This window comes from Brienomyrus brachyistius, chromosome 6, assembly GCF_023856365.1.
Source record: "Brienomyrus brachyistius isolate T26 chromosome 6, BBRACH_0.4, whole genome shotgun sequence".
Lineage (NCBI taxonomy): Eukaryota > Metazoa > Chordata > Actinopteri > Osteoglossiformes > Mormyridae > Brienomyrus > Brienomyrus brachyistius.
In genome coordinates this window covers 31,006,117-31,027,285 of record NC_064538.1, presented here as the reverse complement: position 1 = coordinate 31,027,285, position 21,169 = coordinate 31,006,117, and the positions used below count along the sequence as shown (strand labels likewise).

Here is a 21,169-nt window from a genome sequence, read left to right as displayed (position 1 = left end):
ACAACCACAATTTCGGCATTTCGCAAATCTCCACAACACACAGCAATAAATATGTAAAAAAAAAAAAAAAGACTAAATGAGTACGGCATGCATGGCGTTTCTGGTAATCTGCATCAACGTGGATTTATCTTAAAATATCAGATATGAGTAAATAAACGTATTCCGTTATAGATTACTGAATGCATGCTCTAAAACGTAATTTGTAATGTATTCCGTTATTTTACCGCAAGTTAATATTGTAATCTAAACACTTTGGCTTTCAATCATTAACTCCCATACACTTAACATAAGATAATAATTATTACATTAAGCATTTCCAATCAACGGGTCTCCTCCTAGTTGGACATGCTCAAATTACCTTCCCCGTGAGGCATCCAGAAGGCATCCTATACAGATGCCGCCTTTTCTGGCACTTTTCCATGCAGAGGAGCAGCAGCTCTACTTAGAGCCTCTCCCAGATGTCCAAGGTCCTCACAATGACACCCTAAGAAGGAAGCTCATTTTCTCTGCGTTTATCTGTGATCTCATTCTTTTCGACACTACCCAGAGCTCATGACCATAGGTGAGGGTTGGAACGTAGATTGACTGGTAAATTGACAGATTTGCCTTTCGGCTCAACTCTCTCTTTACCGCAACCGACTAGTACAATGTCTGCATAACCGCTGATGCTGCATTGATCTACCTGTCGGTTTCCTAGTCCATTCTTCCCTGACTCATGAACAAGTGCCTCAGTTCCAACCTGGAGGGGGCAATCCATCCTTTACCAGTTGAGAGTCATGGCCTCAGACTTGGAGGTTCTGATCCTCATCCTTCATTCAGCCTGATACATCCCTTTATCACTGGTGTTCACCCCTGAGTTGGGGGATTGCCGCAGAGACAGGCACTAATAAGCTTATGGCCTCAGCTCTGTGCCGCCACCTCAGTAATGGAGGTACCGAACATTGTCCACTTGGGCTCTCCAGCCTGCTCAAGAAAGCAAGAGAAGTTCTGCTGGAAGTGTGAGTTGAAGATCTACCAGACAGGGGCCTCCACCAGACACTTCCAGCACACCCTCACTATGTGTTTGGGTTTACCAGGTCTGTCCATCATTTTCCTCTGCCATCTGATCCAACTCACCACCAGGTGGTGACCAGTTGACAGCTCAGTTCCTCTCTTTATTTGAGGGTCCAAAGCATTTGGTCACAGATCCCATGATACAACTACAAAATCGATCATTGAGCTGTGGCCTACGGCGCTCTGGTGCCAGGTGCATTTACGAAAATCTTTTTTTTTGAATATGGTGTTCATTATGGATAAATAGTGATTAGCATAGAAGTCCAATTACAGACCACTGCTCGGGTTCAGATCGGGCAGGCCGTTCCTTTGTATCATCCTTCCAGGTTTCGCTATTGTTACCCAAGTAAGCTTTAAAGTCCCCCAGCAGAACAGTCTTCCAGCACCACACCCATTGCCTCCATGAAGTCTGGATACTTTGAACTGATGTTTGGTGCATACACAGCCTGTCCCCGAACTTGAAGTCAAAGTGAGGTAATCCTCTCAATCTCTGGGGTGAACTCCAACATGTATGTGCCAGACTGGGGGGCTATGAGTAGACCCATACCTGTCTAACATCTCTCATCCAGGGCAGCTCATGGGGGAATAGAGTCTAGCCCTTCTCCAGGGCCCAGGCCGTGCCTTGAGGTGAACCCGACTATATCTAGTTGGTATCTCTCTACTTCCCGCACCAGCTCGGGCTCCTTTCCCACCAGAGAGGTTACGTTCCATGTCCCTGAATCCAGTTTTGGTAGCTGAGGATCAGTCCACCTAGGCCTCTGCCTTCGACCTCCGTTAGATCGGACCTTTTCCACTCTTCCTTCAAATGGTGGACCTACAGGAGAATGGTTTCACATGGCTCATTCAGGCTGTGCCTGACGGGGCCCCATGAATGAACACCTAACCATCCAATGCTTGCAGACAAGCCCACCCCCACCCCTATCTTCAGAGCAGGACCCTGATCTCACCTTTCCAGGTGTGGTTTCTGGTTCCTTGCTGTTGTGTTCCATAAGGGGTTTTCTAATTGCTCTTAGTCTGGTCCCTCATCTAGAACCTATTTGCCATGGGAGACCCTCTCAGGGGCAATTAACCCCAACTGCATGGCTCATAAGATCACTGGTACACACAAACCCATCCCCCATGGTAAGGTGACGATTTGTGGAGGGGTATACAATGTTAACATGTGTTTATATGGAGAGGAAAAGGCTTAATATGGAAATCATTGTTTATCATTCAAGTTAGGTTCATTTGCCTGTAAATGGGAATGAGAAATTTGGAAATTCAAGGTTACTGTTATGGTATATTTAGCTGCCGTAAACATTTTCTCTGTAAGAAAAACAGTCCTGGGTGCAGTGTGGTGCAAATGGGCGAGTTTAATGAGTTTAAGGATCTGCGACTGAGGCTGAGCTCCAGTTTTGTCTCAGTCCAAATGACTTTCTCCCAGAAACATTGGGGCTTTTCAGCAAGCATTTTGGTGAATTCCACTTTATTTTTCTGTCAAGAGTAGAGCCCTCCTGGGTCTTCTTCCATGGAGCTCATCGTTGTTCAAAATGCGACGGATGGTGTGATCAGAAAGTGATGTAGCTTGATCCTGCAGCTTGAATGGTTTTGGATGGTTTCCTTGGCACTTTTTCTACCACACTATCCTTCTGATCAGCCTGGGGCTGCATTTTCTCTTGCGTCCAAGTCCTGGGAGTTGGCTACAGTCCAACGAACCTTATACTTTTTAATAATATTAACTGTGGTCACAGGAACATAAAGCTGCTTGGAGATGGTCTTATAGCCTTTACCTTTAACATGGTTATCTGTAATCTCCTTTGCTTTCTCTGGGCCATGTGTTACATTATGAGTAAGTAGTATGGGTATATATAAGTCTAGTGTCACTCTCTAATGCATATACGGGACTAGTGAAGATCAGTGTTTCTGATGCCTCAGCACATGAACAGTGTGAGTCGGGCATCTCCTCATTACAGCTTGTACCTTGACCGTGCTATCATGTAATTATCCTGCCTATAGTCATGACAACAGTGGCATGGTTTGCATGTTTATGGAGCAACAACAACACTGAACAAACAAGGTGAAGAGGCGGGTTCCTTTTATTTTGAGAAAAAAAAAACACATACACACACAAAATGCAAACACCAATCCAGTAGATATCATGAAAAGGTAACTTAGTAAACACATACTTTTTCCATAACTAAAATTGGTATATAAGCCTTGCTATGAGATGATTATGAGACAATATAGGAAAACGGCAAAAACAATTGCTGATTTACCAGTACACCAACTGTTTGTTTTAAATACATTTTGAATTAGAATTATACAATTGATTCTTTGGCTATGTAGATTTAACCTGTTGTTTACCGAGTTCATATACTGAAGGATACAGTAAAGACATAAAAACTCCATAAAAACCATGAACTCCAAGTAAGAATACTGATGAATGTTTTAAACAAGCTTGTATAAAAGTTTCCAGCACATTTTCAGGCTCTTAAACAATTTATTATTTAAAAAAAACATACAAGACTCAATTTAAACTGTTTTACTGAAGGATTCTGACAGATAAACGGGAAGAGACGAACTATAAAAAAAAGCACCAGAATAAGGTGAGAAGGGACAAGGGATTTACTTTTTAAAGCTGTTTCTGCATGGATTTCCATCATTTGAGCTGACATATTTTGACAGAGGTTCCCACTCCAAACCCAGGGTAGACGGGCTCTGTAAATGTGGTCTCGAACCTGTGTAAGAGGGTCATGGTCTCGCCGATGCTGAAGAAGGAGAGAATGCCAGCGGCATGGTCCAGGTAGATCCCAATCCTGGGAGAGTGCGGGGCGCTGATGGTCTTGTCCACCCTGTTGTGCCAGGCGGAATAGCCTGAGTCGGAGCAGAGTAAGCTCCAAGACTTTTTGTTATAGCCCAGCAGACAGAGGGAGCCCTTCCCTTTGCGGCTGATGCCCTTATAAGTGACCCCCATGGAGAACTCTCCGTTCCACTCCACCTCCCAGTAGAAGCGGCTTCCAGACAGCGCCTCCCTGCAGAGAACCTGTGCAAAGCTGTCGAACCTCTCGGAGCTCTCTGGGTACGGCTGCAGGTCTCGCGTCCGGATGACCTTCCTGTTGCTCTCAGTCAGGTAGAGCTCTTTGTAGGCCGTGTTGGGGTCCAGCCGGAGCTGGCAGAAATCTGGACAAAGAGAAGCAGGGCGGGATGATGTGGCGAGAACAACCCTATGCAAAAGCGTGAAGCACGCTTATACATCAGGTGTGTCCTTTCGCTGTTTCTCAACATCACCGATGACAAGAGAGAATCAGGATGTTCAAGAGTTTCATGTGCAGAAAGCAGTCAGTTACACTGTACAATGAACATCTTACTCTGCAAGTCCTTCCAGCGACTGGTAAACACAAATTAAACACAAAACACAAATACAAACTAAGGTGCTTCAATAAGGCATTAAATCTCTGTATATATAAAAGGATAAATGTAACTAAAACACAGTGTTTGGCAAGTTAGAAAGAAAAAGGTGGAAATTTCAGATGCAGAAAGAAGAAATCCAGACCAAGATTTTGTTACAGCCGAGCAGTTGAGTACTCTGTGACTGTGACTTTATGTTCAACTGGTTGGTTCAAACTAAATTTTGGGCTGGATTTGTTCTATCTGGACCTGAAATTTCCACCTATTTCTGTAATGGATTACTTTTGTTGGAAACTTCCCCCAACACTGCTAAAACAAATAGTGAGTATTTCAGGGGGAGCACACACAGACATCTGGCACAGAGGGCGCTATCTCCGAAATAGGAAGAAGCATTTGTGGAGGTACTCACATTTTAAAAAGTCAGACCTGTTTCGGGGCTCTGGAGGCGGTGCACTGTCCACTGTTACTTGACTAGCTACTGTAAATACAAAAGGATTCTACTTAGATTTGGAATGCAAAATTAAAATAAATACCCAGCACACAATCTCCCTGCTCTCCTTCTCTCAAAGTGCTCTATATCAGGTGTCTGGACACATTGTATCTGCCATGTTACTCTCCACAATACCCGCATTTACTCATTTCTTGATGTTAGGCCATTATGATTTGAACTCATGCTTTACCTTTAATGGGTCTCTCCTTGCTCCGGTTTTCCATGGTGTAAACTGGAATCTCGTTTACTGTGGTACAGAACAAAAGAATCACAATATTTGTCATCACATTTTGGCGAATCTTTTTGTACATAAGGCACAAGTGCTGTGTTTGTTCAGAAACCACCGGTAAGGTGGGAAGATCGCATCCATCCTTCAGTACAAAGGCACATTTTCACAGCAAACATGAATGTTCAGCATTATGAACCTGATCTGGAGATCTTCAGCAGCTCTTCTCGGCCCAGTTCCTCCAAGCGCTCTTTGATTTCGGCCACTGCTTTCCGCGCCATGCTGAAGGAGAAGTCTGGATTGACAGTCACCTTGGGTATGACCCCATCGTCGGTCGGGGTGCAAAGATAGTTGAAGTTCTGCAGATGAAGAGGAGCAGGGGTGTGGAAATGCATCAGGAGAGGATGTTCTCAGGCCAGTCAACGGGGTTAACCCTGGGCCATGGTTCTGAAGGTTCTACCTGTAGGAAATGTATGTGGTCCTCAGTGCTGTACAGCTGCTTCAATCCCAGCTCTTTCTTCTTCAGCTCCTCGATCTCCTGCTCCAGCCTCTCCACGAGCCCGTCCGCCTGGTTGAAAGCGGCCTTCTCGTTGATGCCAATCAGCTTGGTGACTTCGGAGCGCATCCTCTCGATGGAGCTGATCATCTCCCGGAACATCTTCTCGCTCTCTGCCATGGCTCTCTCGGCTGAACTCTGTTTGGAAGCCAGAGTGTCCGCTGAACACACCAACACCGGCCCGATGAAACCTTGTACCTCAAACTAAGCTTATGGGTGCATGTGTGGCTCTATGTGTTTTGTTACAATCTGAAATTGTACCTTAAATACTATACCTGCTTTTTGTGTGTTCTTTTGTTTCGTATGACCACTATCAAGAACCTTAATAATAGCAACGCAGGTGTAGAACTTACTGGTTGAATGGATCAAATTGTACCCTCTTTCATATGAAACTTCACTGTGGTGTACATTCATACCATGTATCAGTGTTTCCCAATCCAGTCCTCGGGGACCCATAGACCCTATGTAGGGAGCAAAAATGTGACCCATCACCACGAAATGAGTCTTATGGGTGTATTTCTACCAGTGCGACTTAAGACTCATTTCGTGGTGATGGGTCACAAATGTGGACTGCATGGCAGGGTGCTCGGAGGAAGCAAAAACATGGACTGGCTGTGGGACTGGGAAACACTGCTGTAGATCATTTACTAAAGCCAAATGTATGAAAGATACACCCATGGCATTATATCTACTATAAATGTCTTGAGCAGATACACTCCTCCGGGAGAATTCCTAGGTCTGCCCATAAACGGCTGTGTGGTGTTTGAAAGCTGCATCCTGGGATTGAAATGCTGAGCTGGCCGCTTCCTGCCGGTGCTCCGATGTCACGTACCTTCAGCGAGTCCACAGCAGTACGCAGCTCCTCCAGCTCCTTCATCCTCCCCTGGCATTTCTGCCGGATCTCCGCCTGGGACGCACCCAGGAGTTTCTGCGCAGGAAAAAAAAGGGGAAAGCGGCCAAAATAAGGAACATTAGACAGTCCTCGTGAGCCTTTACAGTGCATCCATCACATCTGTATTATGCTTTCTAACACCATTTTCTTCAGGAAATTCAGGACAGGAAATTCCTGCCAGGAAGCAGTGTAGGAAACATGCTGTAAGGCCATCAGATGCGGGCTCATGGTAACGTCTGTGGCTGGCCCTCAGTCCTCAGCCTCACTGGCGGTTCACGGAAACACCAGCGTTTTGAAAATTGCCAGAGCGGGTAGAGCAGTGTAGCTTCAGTAAGTGGGTGTTAAGGCCTCCTGCATGGCCGGGGGCTGCCTTATCTCACAGGAAGCCAGGAATCCGAATCATGCCAGGAATGTGAGAGCGACGTGGGCTGGCCCAGGACCCGCTACAAAGTGCACACATCTTTGAAAGTCAAACAAAGTTTTAGCATGGCTGAAGGTTAACCAGGATAAGCTAGGAGAAGTTCAGGAGTCTTAGGCTGGCGAGACAGGCTCTGCTTTTCAAAACACAACCAGGCCATTTGAGTTGTGCTGTATCGAAATAGTATTAACTTTGAGTAACTTCAACGGCAGATACACGATACTGAAATAGTCTTTGAATTCAGAGGCGAGTCACGCATCTTTGTTTTATGTTTTCCAGTTCAGTTTGGGTGTGGCAATTCTTAGCAGAGTCGTGGAGGAAAAGATTATTCCCATGTGGGAATACGGAGCAGCAGCTTTGAGTAATTCACTTTGAGGAATATCACGCACTGATTCAGAGTGAATCGGCACACTGGGACCCTTATCTCCAACAACATCTGCTGGGGAACATTGCATCATTCCCTGGGTGCAAAGTTCAAGGCACACACATTCTTTAACCTCAAAAAAACTACTACAGATCTGCCGCAAGTAACATTCCTGTGTCTTGGCTCATTTAATCCTCCTCAAGCATCTGTTCCACCTTTTATCTAACACAAAACAAAAGGGTGTGTTGCTTGAAAAATATGTGATCAGAAATACTCACTGAGTTTGGTAAGTTAACCATTAGTAGTGCTCTTAGATGCCTTGCCTTCTGACTCTACAGTAATATATGTTTGAAATCTAAAACATGAATAATCTACCACTGTCCAAAAACAATGTAAAATTGCAGGCTGGCTTTTGCGTTCTTATTCCTGATGTTGTATGCCTTCTCATTTTCCAAGAAGCTTAATCACACAGTTCCTGTCATTTTGTCACTCAGTGTCAGTTTTCACCTGCATTTTTTACCCATTGTATCAGCCCAGGACGTTTGCTGTCCTGAAACCCTGTGGGATTCCCACACCGTAATAATAATGGCAACGAAGTCGCTTTCCGGAATGCTCCTCACCTGCTTCTCGCTCCTCTCCGCCTCGGCCGAGACGATGTCGTGACCCCTGTGCTCGCTGACGGTGCAGAGGGCGCAGATGCACATCTGGTCGGTCCGGCAGAATAGTTCCAGGCTCTTCTGGTGCTGCGGGCAGATCTTGCGGTCCAGGTTGCCCAGCTCGTCCACCAGCTTGTGCCGCTTGAAGGTGGTCGACTCGTAATGCGGCTTCAGGTGCTTCTCACAGTACGACGCCAGGCAATTCAGGCATGACTTCACCGCTTTGAACTTCTTGCCGATGCAGAAGTCGCAGGGCACATCCCCGGGGCCCGCGTAGCTGTTGACCTCCGTGGGGGGGCTAGACCCCTTTTTCAGCCTTTCGGCCACCTTGGTGAGCATGGTGTTGGGCCGCAGCACGGGCCTCTGTGTGAAGGTGATGCGGCACTGGGGACAGACATAGATGCCCGTGTAGTCGGCCTCGTCCCAGTAGTTGCTGATGCAGTCCATGCAGAAGCTGTGTCCACAGGGAATAGCCACGGGGTCCTTGAGAATGCCCACGCAGAGCGGGCAGCTGAAGTGGTCAGGGGACAGGGGGTCGGCCATGTTTAGTGTAGCGCAGTGTAGCGTATCAACGCAGTGCGGCGTAGCAGTTCCTTAGCAGCGTGCTGAGCTCCAGTGGCTAGCAGCGGACAAGCAGAGCTCTCGCCTCTGACTGCCTGAGCAGAGCAAAACTCAGGCTCAGATAAAACAGGCAGAGCGACGGCAACTGAAACTGGGGCGGACCTAAGGCAGAGAGGGGGTGGGGCCGGCTGCTGGCAGATGAATGAGTTGTAAGACAGGACTCAGAGTATGGGCGGGGGTGCAAAGCTGGAAAGACACGCGTCCGTACTGCGAAATGCCGACTCTGCCTGCCGGGCGTGATTACAGCAATGTATCACAGTGTATATATTCACACTCAGTTTTCCATTTATTTATCACAAGTTCAAAGTTCTTAAGTCTGCTGCTATAGTTTTTTCTTGCCTCTTGTGTTTTGGTGATTTGTTTCTTTCCATCTGACAGCACCTTTGACAGTCAGGGTTGGGGGGCTGGTGTGTGTACAGGTGCTACGTGGCGTTTGCTCAACATGGCTGATTGCTGCTGGTTGCATTTCTGCTGCCCAGACAAATGAGCAGGTAGATGGCAGAGACTGGCTGATTGTTATCGAGCTGCGGCAGGGGCAGGGATACCGGGCTCCCTGTGTTTGAATGGCACCCTGCTGAACCGGTTTGGGGGTGAGGGTTAAATAGGCACACGTCATGCATTTCAGGAGCGTGTGTCCCATGCCGAATTCCAGTCCCACTAATTACTGCACTCTGTCATCACCGAAACATCTGAATACCAACTCCTGATTCACGTGTTTGCCATCCAAGACTGACAGAGGTGCTCAGCAATGTTTTTGGAGTGTCTGAGTGAGAGCGACACTGAGCCACACTCTATCCCAGCACGTCCACACCAGGGTCAAAGGTCGGTTTCCTAAGAGCTGGACTTCCTATGGAAACGGACACGGGTGTGGGTGTGACCCTCTCTAATGGCGTTTATTTGTTGGTGTGAATGGGTTTCGCCTGAAGCCGCCCCTTCCTATATGAGCTACTTTCAAGGGCTCTCTGCCCGTGGGTGGGGCCGGTGAGAACTTTCCACATCCCGCGTATGTGTAGCTCGATTTCACCCAGATGCATTATGGGTACTCTCCAAGTCGTTGAAAGTTTAATCTGAGGGCTCTGTCAACCACCCCGCCCCCGAATGTGACTCTTCAAGGGGAATGCGATCTATTTGGTGATATTTCTGACAGGCAAACAGCGGCAGTCCTCACATACAGTTGAAACCAAAAGTTTACATACACTGTATAAAAAGACATATAACTTTTTTTTCTTACTGTCTGATATTAAATCATACAAAACCCTTTCAGTTTTAGGCCCGTTCGGATTCCCAAAATAATTTATTTTTGCTAAATTTCAAGAAAAAGTGTGAGAACATTTTTTAGAGATTTTTTTAGTACTCTCTTCAAAGTCAAAAGTTTACATACACTAAGGTTACTATGTCTTAAAACTAATTGGGAAAGCCCAGATGATGATGTCATAGCTTTGGAAGCGTCTGATAGGTTAACTGACACCACTTGAGTTGATTGGAGGCACACCTGTGGATGTATGTAAAGGCACACCTCAACACACTGCTTCCTTTTGTGACACCATGGGAAAGTCTAAACAAATCAGCCAAGACATCAGGAAGAGATTTGTGGACCTCCACAAGACTGGTTCAACCTTGGGAGCAATTTCCAGATATATGAAGGTGCAACGTTCATCTGTTCAAACAATTATACGCAAGTATAAACAACATGGGAATGTCCAGCCATCATACCGCTCAGGAAGAAGACGGCTCCTGAGTCCAAGAGATGAACATGTTTTGGTGCGGAATGTGCGTATCAATCCCAGAACAAAAGCAAAAGACCTTGTGAGGATGCTGGCTGAAGCTGGTAAGAGTGTATCACTATCCACAGTGAAACGAGTCCTGTACCGACATGCGCTGAAAGGCTACTCAGCGAGGAAAAAGCCATTACTCCAAAAGCGACATAAAAAAGCCAGATTACACTTTGCAAATACACACAGGGACAAAGACCCTAATTTCTGGAGACATGTCCTGTGGTCTGACGAAACAAAAATTGAACTGTTTGGCCATAATGACCATCGTCATATTTGGAGGAAAAAGGGGGAAGCCTTCAAGCCTGAGAACACCATCCCAACTGTGAAGTACGGAGGTGGCAGCATCATGTTGTGGGGGTGTTTTGCTGCAGGAGGGACTGGTGCACTTCACAAAATAGATGGCATCATGAAGAAAGAACAGTATGTTGAAATATTGAAGCAGCATCTCAAGACATCAGCCAGGAAGTTAAAGCTTGGGCGCAAATGGGTCTTCCAAATGGACAATGACCCTAAGCATACTGCAAAATTGGTTACAAAGTGGCTTAAGGGCAACAAAGTCAATGTTTTGGAGTGGCCATCACAAAGCCCTGATCTCAATCCCATAGAAAATTTGTGGTCAGAGCTGAAAAGACGTGTGAGAGCAAGGCGGCCTACAAACCTGACTCAATTACACCAGTTCTGTCAGGAGGAATGGGCCAAAATTCCATTAAACTGTTGTGAGAAGCTTGTGGACGGATACCCAAAGCGTTTGCGTCAAGTCATTTAGTTTAAAGGCAATTCTACCAAATACTAAGCAAATGTATGTAAACTTTTGACTTTGAAGAAAGTACTAAAAAAATCTCTGAAAAATTCTCTCACACATTATCTTGACATTTAGCAAATATAAATTATTTTGGGAATCCGAACAGGCCTAACACTGAAAGGGTTTTGTATGATTTCATATCAGACAGTAAGAAAAAAAAAGTTATATGTCTTTTTATACAGTGTATGTAAACTTTTGGTTTCAACTGTATGCTGTCATGCTGGGTGGTTACGTACCGGTATCTGGCTGGTCTGTGTGTTACATGCCGATATCTGACTGCCCTGACTGCTCTGCATGTCTTTCATCATATACAGAGTTTCGCCTTTCTCCTTATAAGGAAGTCAGGTTTCTGATAAGTCCCCCCACCCAGTGTTGACAAGCTGCCGTAGGAGACTTTTTGTTCAGCGATCTGGTACCGATTAACCTGATCACTGCCTTCAGACTGACTGCAAAACCACAGAAAGAACAGCAAATACCCACGTTTATGCACATACAAACTGACTTAACATTTACATTAAGTCACTTTTAACATGGCAACCTGTATAATTAAAGATTGTTGCAAAACATATTGCCATTGTAAATAATTAATGGGGAGATCCATCTCTTCTAAGTTGTAAGGTCTTCCTTCATCTGGAGGAGACAGGTGGATTTTATACAGTTGTTAAATTCAGTGGAATGAATGTACAGCACCTTGCGGACATTAGTTTAATGGGACGGCATCTGAGGGAAGTAGATATTGGGGAAGGGGCTGGGGTCCCAGCTGCAGACGCGATTGGCCGACGCAGGCAGACGAGGTATTTACAAGTGTTCCTCTTGAAACAATGGCTACCTTTGTTGAGCTGGGAAGGTACACAGTGGGAGAGAGCAGGGGAACTGGGCCCTGTGCCAGGCTGCGAGAGTCCGACCTCCATGAGAGCCAGTGGTGAGCGTTTGGTAAACAGTGTAAACAGCAAGCACGCGTAGTCACAGCCCATTGCACCGCATATAAAAATCAAAACAAGACGAGACCACTGTGTCGTTAAGCATGAACCTTCAGCCGATGTAGCTGCGTAATCTTTTAATCGGCCCACATAGGTATAAATGGGTCTTGTTAACTACAATGTTTGTTGAAAGACCAGAAATAAAGAAGCAAACTATGTGGATACCATTAAGGTAAATGATTTGCTTGACTTGTGTTGGTTTTTAAGTCCATATGAAGCACTGATTGGCTTTCTCACATGGCACTGCATGCTGCCTGTACGCCGTTTTTGGTAAATCCAAGCCATTACAGTCAGTGTGCTACCTGGCAGGCTCGATTCAGTTACTGTGTACGGCTAGCAGGCCTGCTCAGTCCCCCCACCCACGCCCCCAAAGGGGCAGCAGACTACAGGGAAAGCCCTTGAAGTATCAGCCAGCCCTGTTCCCCAGTGCCTTGAGCTGCTGGCTTTCTCACCCACTCTCAGATAAAAGGCTCCTGTAGCTATTAAAGCATCTGTGGTCTTGGGTTGTGACTTCCTGCCATTGAAGTTGTGTTGATTCAACATTCAGGGGGTAATTATTTGTGTTTTTAGGATCGCCAAAAGTACAATAACAACATCCAAGCTATTTGAAAAAAGTGGCACAGAAGACAGCAAACAGGAGAGTTTTTGGCTATAGATATTAAATTATCTTTCAGTCAGATCTCCAAGGTCAGTCTGGCTTTCCCAGTTGTGAGGAAATTATGCTTCGCATTCCTGCGGTTGTCTCCAAAGGAAACATGCTCTTCTTGTAATACTGGCATTTTTTTTTTTTTTACAGGGCTCTGAAAATGAACGTTTAGTTTGTTGTGAATGTTCTCCTGCCTGCTGCCATAATTTCTTAACTAGCTAACATAAGGTTCTCAAAAAATAGACAACACGACTCAAAAGTGTGCAGTAGTTTCGGGATACGGATCACATAAAATATTTCCTTAGCCTGAGGTGCAGCGTGCGAGCATGTGAGTGTGTGGCCTAGGCATTCCTGCACATTCGATCCCAGTCAGTGTAACACACCCACAAAACGGCAACGTGAAACCTTCTGCAAGCCGTGTGTAATCCCGCTTGTCTGGCCCTGCCACATTCCTGCCTGGATTATGCCACTGCAGTCAATAGTCATTCATTGAGGAATATTCATAGATAAACCAAATAGGAAACCAACTTCAGCAGTTTCTCGTTATGTACTGGATGTGCAGAATTATATATGAAAATACCAGGCTGCTCTTAGAGATTAAACAGTGCAACTTACACTGTCTGATATTGCACAGTGTACCTCACTAGTGTAACTGACTGCATGAAAATAACAACTTAAATCTCAGATGAGATTAATGATGTCACAATTAACTGAAAAGGGGAAGTGAAGCAAAATACTGTAGGAACAGGAGAGGAAATGAAAGGTGATTCTGCCATTACTGATACAGCAGGAAGACCCTTTGTAACATATAACCAAATTACCGAAAGCGCGATAAATGATTCTAGTAGAGACTGGGTTAACGAATAACTTGAATGTTTCCCCTTGTTCGCTCAAAAAGTACAGCCTGCAGTCAGCGGGGCTGTGGATTTGTCTGGCTGCTTTTTTGAGGGTCTGGAGTGAGAGGAGGTCAGCATTTGGCAACGTGCAGCTCCCTAAGTGCTCAGCTGGTCCCCGGTGCTTTATGCTAACTCATATGGCCGCATCAACAACAGTGTGCTCCTCTCTGATGGTCTTCCATTGTCACAGGGAGCATGAAACCTGCCCTGAAGGCATTAGCTTTGCCTGGTTGAAAGCGTTCCTGCACCTGTGAAGCTGGACCCTCACAGTTAAGATGATCCTATGTGCGGACCCCCTGCTGGTTTGCACATGCTTTTCATGGAAAGCCCCACTGGCCTCAAGACACATCTGTTCCAGGAATCCCTCTACTATCCTATTCTACTCCATGCCCCCAGAATGCTCTTAATGTTGCATTTTCTGCTAATTGAATAGTAGTTTAATTAACTTCTTGCTTTGTTTGGAAGTCGTTGTGTAGCTCTTGCTCCTATACTACTTACACTCATACCTGCGTGTTCATTGGAAGCTCAGCTTAGCCACACTTATGCCTAATCGACACCTCGACAGTCATGTTTGTAATCTGCTATTTGCCTTGTATGTTGCTTTAAATGTACTGGCATGATCTTTCTGCAAAGCACCACTAAATTGATTTTATTAATGATAACATCGGCACCTCCGATTCTTGCTGACAACCTGCATGCTAGCTGTGTCTTACTGTCCGTTCAGCTCTTACTTTCAAAGACAAACTCATCATCAGTTCACATACTTTCATCATTCCTGCCTCTCGTTGGATTTATGATCTCGTGACGGAACTGGACTATTCCTTTGGCCCAGGTGAGACACACCCCTTTCTTTCACTAGTTTCTGCTAAACCTGTTTATCATAAAACCCTCCCTATGTACTGGGTATAAATTGCTGCAGCGACCGTGTTGCGTCAGTCTCCACTTGACCTGCCAGCGGCTTGAGCGGGGTATCAGATAGGCGAACGTGCGTGCAGCGATGGCATCGGATCAGGAAATCTGTTATCTCTGCAAGGAGGACCTCCGGGATCCTGTGTCGATTTCCTGTGGACATGTTTTCTGCTCTGTCTGCCTGAACACCTACTGGGACCATGCCGAACAAACGGGTTCATACGTCTGCCCCCAGTGCAAGGTGTCCTACAGCAAGAGGCCCAACCCCCGTCGGGTGTCCCGGTATTCCGGTGGACCCCGGGAGTCGTATCCACCGCCGCCCCCGGAGCCGGACTACAACTACGCCGGTCCACAGGACGTGGGCTGCGACATCTGCATCGGGAAGAAACACAAGGCAGTGAAGTCCTGCCTGATGTGCCTGGCTCACTACTGTGAGAAGCACCTGAAGCCACACTTCGAGTCGGCCACCTTCAAGCGGCACAAGCTGGTGGACGAGACTGGGCACCTGGACCGGCAGATCTGCCCGCAGCACCAGAAGGGGCTGGAGCTCTACTGCCGCACCGACCAGATGTGCATCTGCGTCCTCTGCACCGTCAAGGAGCACAAAGGCCACGATATGGTGTCTGCCGAGCAGGAGAGGCAGGAGAAGCAGGTATGGTGGCAGGGGGTGTGCGGAGAAACGCAGTAAGCGCACAAGAGATAACAATGCCTTAACAATGCTAATGCCTTCCTTATGACATTTTTAGTCCACATTAATCACGCCTATTGTACCTGCTGTGTTTTCTAAAGGGTTTATTACATATAATCGCACAAGTTTTATTTCTCATCAGTTTAACCAAGGTGAGTGCTTTTGAAAAGAAACCAGCTTATGGTCAGAAAATCAGAGCAGTGTTTTATGGGGTCCTATTAGTTGTAGTGTTATAAACTGCATTGGGTGTGTCAGTTATTCTTCTGTGTGATTTTTGGTTGCATAGTAACGTGCTATACTATGCATTATTTTGACACTGGACATCTGAAAGGTCTTAGAGCGTGGCTTTGTCGTAAAAGCACTGTGCTCTCCCAGGTAAAAACTTTTATAAAAAATGTTTTAGGACATCAGAGAGCATATTTGGTCACTTCTGTTAGGATGCAGCTGAGAAAATCATGGGCAGGTTTACAAAGGAGGTGTGGTCATGAAGTGGCTGATATCGCTGAGACTTTGCCTCTTTCATGCTGTGAATTAATTGTTGCTTCATGAGATTTCAACAACTCGCTTTCAAAGACCCCTTTCTGCTTTCCTCAGAACCTGCTAGGAGCCACCCAGGCCGAAGTTCAGCAGAAGATCCACGAGAGGGTTAAGCAAATGGAGGAGCTCCGACAAGCTCTGCAAGCTCTGAAGGCATGCCTGACTCTATTCATGTGGTTAGATAACTTCTGCTAATTGGTAATCATAACAGGTTAATTGAGTTGATCTCCCATTAAAGAATGGGCAGGGTGATTTGTTTATGACACTACTGACTGCATCAGACCATGGTTAGTGTAGGTCATCTAGCACGCTATCAATCCCATGTTCCTGCTCTTCTTCATAGAGTTCTGCCCAGAGGGCCTTGCAAGAAAGCGAGAAGCTATTTGGCGACATGCTCCACTCCATCGAGAGGATGCAAGCAGAGATGTCCAAGCTGATCTCCTCAAACAAGAAGGCGGCCACTACCAGTGCAGAGGGCCACATGGAGCGCCTTACGCAAGAGATCGCCGACCTGAAGAAGCGGGATGCTGAGCTGACGCAGCTCTCCCGCACCGAAGACCACATCCACTTCATTCAGGTGACCTCCTAACAGCATCCTCCACCAGGGGGAGCTGTGTGACTCAGTGGTTTGATTAGAAAATCATGATTCAAATCCTGTGCTTGGTAGAGCAGCTACATCTCCATTTGTCCCTTCAGCGAAAATACATCGGGACACTTCACTTTCACCTCTATGCGTGTGTTTGTATGCTTCAGAGGAGAGCAAGATGGGATATGTGAAAACTAACACTTGTACAAAAGATAAATAAAGTGTCATTTCTTAGGATACTCTGCCTAATGTCCCACCAGTCATTGTAAAACTGGCAAAGTTCTTCCAGGGGTGACTTTCAAAGCTCAGAACTTCCTGCCAGATGAGCTTCCTAAAAGGGTTTGCCAAGTCTTTTGAGTATGGGGAGAGGCGTTCCTTTCCTGTATTTGGCCCTTACTCTCTTTTAAATGCCATGGCACCACCAGTGTCTCAAATTGCTATCAAGTAAACAGGATGTTAATGGGCAGAGAGTGTTGCTGCTGCAGGGAGTTTTCTGACCAATCACAGGCATTCTGTCACATTAAGAATGAAACGCTAATGGCTGAAAAAAAACTAATGGCTTTTATTTATGATACGTTTTGGCTGACGCTGGGCTATTTTGCTTGTGTCAGAGCTTCCAGATGCTCATCGCCCAGACGGAGGCAGAGGAGTTACCCACCGTGACTGTAAATCCATACTTCTCCTTCGGCCCGGTCACCAAAACGGTCTCTGAGATGAAGGTGCACCTGAACGAGTACACCAATGAGGAACTTGTCAAGGTCGCAAAGACCGGTGCGTGAGGGGCTGGCTCTTCATTCATCACTCAAATGTTCCATTGGCTCATCATTTTTGAGTATAACTCTTCAACATAAACACATGATTTGTCAGGTTTTTCACACAATGTTTTTTTCTCGATTCACAGTGAACAAGATGCCCTTTTGCCAGCTGGATGATCGAAAAAGAAGACGCACAATGAAATGTGAGTGACAAAGGGTCAATTACATCTCTGAACACATGGCCCTGAGTGGAAATTTAGTTTACTTGTTAAAAAATCCAAAGCTTGATCAAGGAAGTAGAGATCCTTCATGCTAGCATAGCAGTTTAGCTGTGGTAATTCCAGGGGAATACCATGGGAAGATTCCCCTTTGGTCCTACCCAGTCATTTTGGCTGTAATCTTGGGTCGGTGAATGTTGCACACAGTCATTGCTTTCAGGGTACAGCTAAGCAGTTAATCAGCATCTGAGGTCGGGTAGCTTAGTGCTCCACACTGTTGCGGTTATCAGTTGTCCTTCCTTGTTTGCCTTAGCTGATTATACAGAAAGTCAGGCTGAATGTTGACCCATGCTGTGCATACAAAGGGCTTTCTGACAATAGTGAGCCGAGCCACGTTACACTATCAGAGCCTTTCAACAAAGGCATCTCAATCAAGCTCCGATATAAATGCCTATAATCTTTTCCCATGAGGAGTGCAAAGGATTGTTTTTCTGAGTGTTTGGCTAGTCTTGAAAATATTCAAATGATCGAAAATATCAGAAGCCTCAAAATGATTCAATAAAAAAACAGCATTGAGAGTTTCTTTGATGGCACCGGCTTGATCTTCATTGCTTGTCTATTTCTGCAGCAAACGATGTGAGCCTCTACAAAACGCCTTCCCAGGAGCCTCGGCAGAGAGATGACTTCCTAAAATGTGAGTCTTTACTGCTGATTAGTGTTTCTGTGTCATGGTGTGATGAATAATGAAAGGTGGAGGAGAACTGGCCAGTAAGGCTGCCAATGGAAACATCGATATTCGCTTTTATGGTGCTGTTAAAGTCACTCATATGAGGATTTTACATGCTATCTCTGCTTAGGATCTCAAAACGAGAGATAAAGGCCATGAAAGACATGTAGGCCTATGATCTGGCACTTTGCCCACTGAAAAATGTGACCTCAAGAAGGGAGTTGCCTTCCATGCTACATTCCTGAGTACGGTTAGTCTACAGGCAGAATTAGCACGTAACCAGTTGTCCTGGCCCAGGCAGGCAAGGATTCATATGGTTTGTTTTATACATTTTATGGAATTGTCCATACCATTGAACCAGGTTATATGCCCTGCCTAACTGTGTTTGGGCCATTCATCTAACTATATTGATCTAAAGTGAACATTTAATGCTGCCTATAGATCTACAACACAGACTTGCAGACTGAATTCATTGGTTAACTAATGAGTCAGTCCTTCCGTGGGGTGTTACGTAGTACATCCTCAAAATGCGGGGGCAGTGGTGGTGAGGAATGTCGACAGGAAGACAGCTGGACACTCGCAGCTGCTGCAGACCGTTACGCAGGTGCCTCAGGACAGAAGAACGAAGGAAGGAACTTTTCCGGAAAAGCTGGAGTGTCTTTCGCATACAAATGAATGAGAACCCGAATGATCGATTCACGCATAGTATAGTTAATAGTGTTGTGGCACTTCTGGTATTCCAGATTCGCGATATGCTCCATCTGGCCGTGACATCTTGCAAGTATCTCATCAGCTCTGACCGGCTGAGGTGGATAGAAACGTAGCCATCAGGCAGGTGACGTTTACCTGCGCCGTGTTCCCGCCTCTGGAGACCTGGTGGAGGGATGGCATCCAAATCTTCATAGTAGCAATTTTTTTGTAGCAGTTCACCTGCCACACAAAGCAGAAAGCATGTTTTTTCTTAGATTTTCAGCGTTTTCTACGGGTCTTAAGGGTTTACTTGGTGTTTTCCACATTTGACACAAATGGGGATTTGGGTTTGTTATTTGTCTGCTTTGCTGAACTTCACTTGTTTCTGTTGTCCAGTTGCCAGCATGCGTTTAGGAGAATTCACACTCTGAACGTTGTCCTCACTTGTTGAGGAAAATGCAGCAGATGCTTTTTGATCCATGGCAGTAGCCGTAGGACACAGAAGCTTGGCGCTCACATATCTTAACCCGGCCCCCTTTCTGATTAATACAATAACAATCATTGGCATTGTTTGGAAATTAATCACAATGCATCTGACATTCCCGGCAGAGTCCAGGGAGGGACGTTTCCTGACAGTCTATACAAAATCAACAAAAGCAGGATAGCGCATTGTTTCCTGCTAGCATCGGGGAGCTCTGTTTGTTTTGTCATCCCTTATTTTGTAGGTACAGTATTTTGATAAATGATGTTGCCAGCAGCACAACTATGATTTTTTTAAATGAAAAGCATTAAATTTACATTAATATTTGACAGAGCTGGATTCACTGAGTCGTATGCAATTAGAAAGTACAAGTTAAAGCAAATATGATGTGTACTTGGTGCAAAATGACTAAAGCTTACAGAAAAACAATGTATCCATTTTCCTTGAGCAAGTCCTCATTAGCAGCAAATTTTATGGATTTTATGGAAGCAGGAGATAATTATACAAATAATTCTGACTTCATTAATAAGTGGAGGGTTATTCAAACATGCACAATGCTACTGAGAAAATGCGCTCTCCATGTGATGCATTTAGACAGTGACATGAACTGTCTCCTAATGCAGATGCCTGCCAGCTCACACTGGACCAAAGCACGGCATACAGACAGCTGTACCTGTCCAGGGGAAATCGGAAGGCAACCCTAAAGAAGGAGCCTCAGTCATACCCCGACAGCACCCAGAGGTTTGACTGTCTACCCCAGGTGCTGTGTAAGGAGCCCTTGTCCGGGGGCTGTTACTACTGGGAGGTGGAATGGAGCGGGGAGGGGACATCCATTGGCGTAGCCTACAGCGGAATCAAGCGGACAGGCTATGGCGATGGATCACGCATTGGGTACAACCGCAAGTCCTGGAGCTTGTTCTGCTCCGACTCCAGCTACTCAGCCTGCCATAACAAGGATCAGGTGGAGATCAAAGCGCCGTATTCGTCCCGCATCGGGGTCTTCCTAGATTTTTCCGCAGGCACGCTGTCCTTCTATGGGGTCTCCGACACGATGTCCCTAATACACAAGTTCCAGGTCTCCTTCACCGAGACCCTGTATGCTGGCTTTTGGGTCTGGTATGAGTCTGCCATAACCATATGCCAACTGTAAATACATTCTTATGCATTGTTTTATTTTAGCATTCTTGTTAAATCAGTCTGACAAACAAAACGGATAACGGCATACTGTGATTTAAAAGACAAACAAAAATTACATTCAAGGGGGATGCGAAGGGTTATTTAGCATTTCATAAAATTAAATTCAACAACTTTTTATTAATTTGGGTGAAAGACATTTATTTCTTGAGTTTTCTCTTTACTGTAAATGACCCTCTAACAATCACATTTATCAATTAAACAACGGATTAATGATTTTTTTTTCTTTTTAAATAATTTCTTAAATGATGATAAACTTCTTAATAAAAGATTATAAATGGAATTTGAGTGTCTTACTGTGATATGCTACCCTACAGGGCCCCCTGCTGTTGGCACATAGCACTTACAGTTACTGGGAAAGCCTGGCACAGGAGGAATTCTCCTGAAAAGTGGGTACTGTTAATGGCTGAGGCTTTCCCAAAATGAAAGGAGCATCACTGATATATTCCTATTTCCTGAGGTAAACTTGTTGATGAGCATGATGCGCCTATTGAACAGAGGGCAGAGCCTTTAAATCTGGACTCTTCAAATCCGGACCTTGATTCCAAATTCTGGCCTTGTTTTCTGTTTTCCCAGGTAGTTAATTTAATAATGACTGATTCTGATTGGGCATGGGTAAAGC

General features: G+C 45.5%; 2 protein-coding genes across 5 annotated transcripts; one reads left to right on the top strand and one right to left on the bottom strand.

Annotated features, from left to right (window-relative positions):
- Positions 1 to 3,110: 3,110 nt before the first annotated feature.
- On the bottom strand, positions 3,111 to 8,726 carry ftr82 (finTRIM family, member 82). 2 transcript variants are annotated; one of them, XM_049017650.1, is made up of 7 exons: positions 8,007 to 8,726; positions 6,545 to 6,640; positions 5,617 to 5,850; positions 5,356 to 5,515; positions 5,121 to 5,177; positions 4,850 to 4,915; positions 3,111 to 4,212 (listed from the first exon to the last, which is right to left on the bottom strand). In XM_049017650.1, exons 1-7 carry the CDS (start codon positions 8,583 to 8,585, stop codon positions 3,692 to 3,694), a joined length of 1,713 nt encoding a protein of 570 aa, XP_048873607.1. In that variant the 5' UTR covers positions 8,586 to 8,726; the 3' UTR covers positions 3,111 to 3,691. The 2 variants fall into 2 exon arrangements, with proteins under 2 accessions (XP_048873607.1, XP_048873606.1); XM_049017649.1 differs by having other exon boundaries at positions 4,850 to 4,918; positions 8,007 to 8,725.
- A 5,953-nt stretch (positions 8,727 to 14,679) lies between these two features.
- On the top strand, positions 14,680 to 20,830 carry ftr83 (finTRIM family, member 83). 3 transcript variants are annotated; one of them, XM_049017652.1, is made up of 8 exons: positions 14,680 to 15,323; positions 15,954 to 16,049; positions 16,240 to 16,473; positions 17,094 to 17,253; positions 17,384 to 17,440; positions 18,084 to 18,149; positions 18,926 to 19,017; positions 19,977 to 20,112. In XM_049017652.1, exons 1-7 carry the CDS (start codon positions 14,760 to 14,762, stop codon positions 18,979 to 18,981), a joined length of 1,233 nt encoding a protein of 410 aa, XP_048873609.1. In that variant the 5' UTR covers positions 14,680 to 14,759; the 3' UTR covers positions 18,982 to 19,017; positions 19,977 to 20,112. The 3 variants fall into 3 exon arrangements, with proteins under 3 accessions (XP_048873609.1, XP_048873610.1, XP_048873608.1); XM_049017653.1 differs by having other exon boundaries at positions 18,926 to 19,013; positions 19,977 to 20,111; XM_049017651.1 differs by lacking the exon at positions 18,926 to 19,017 and having other exon boundaries at positions 14,681 to 15,323; positions 19,977 to 20,830.
- Positions 20,831 to 21,169: the final 339 nt, after the last annotated feature.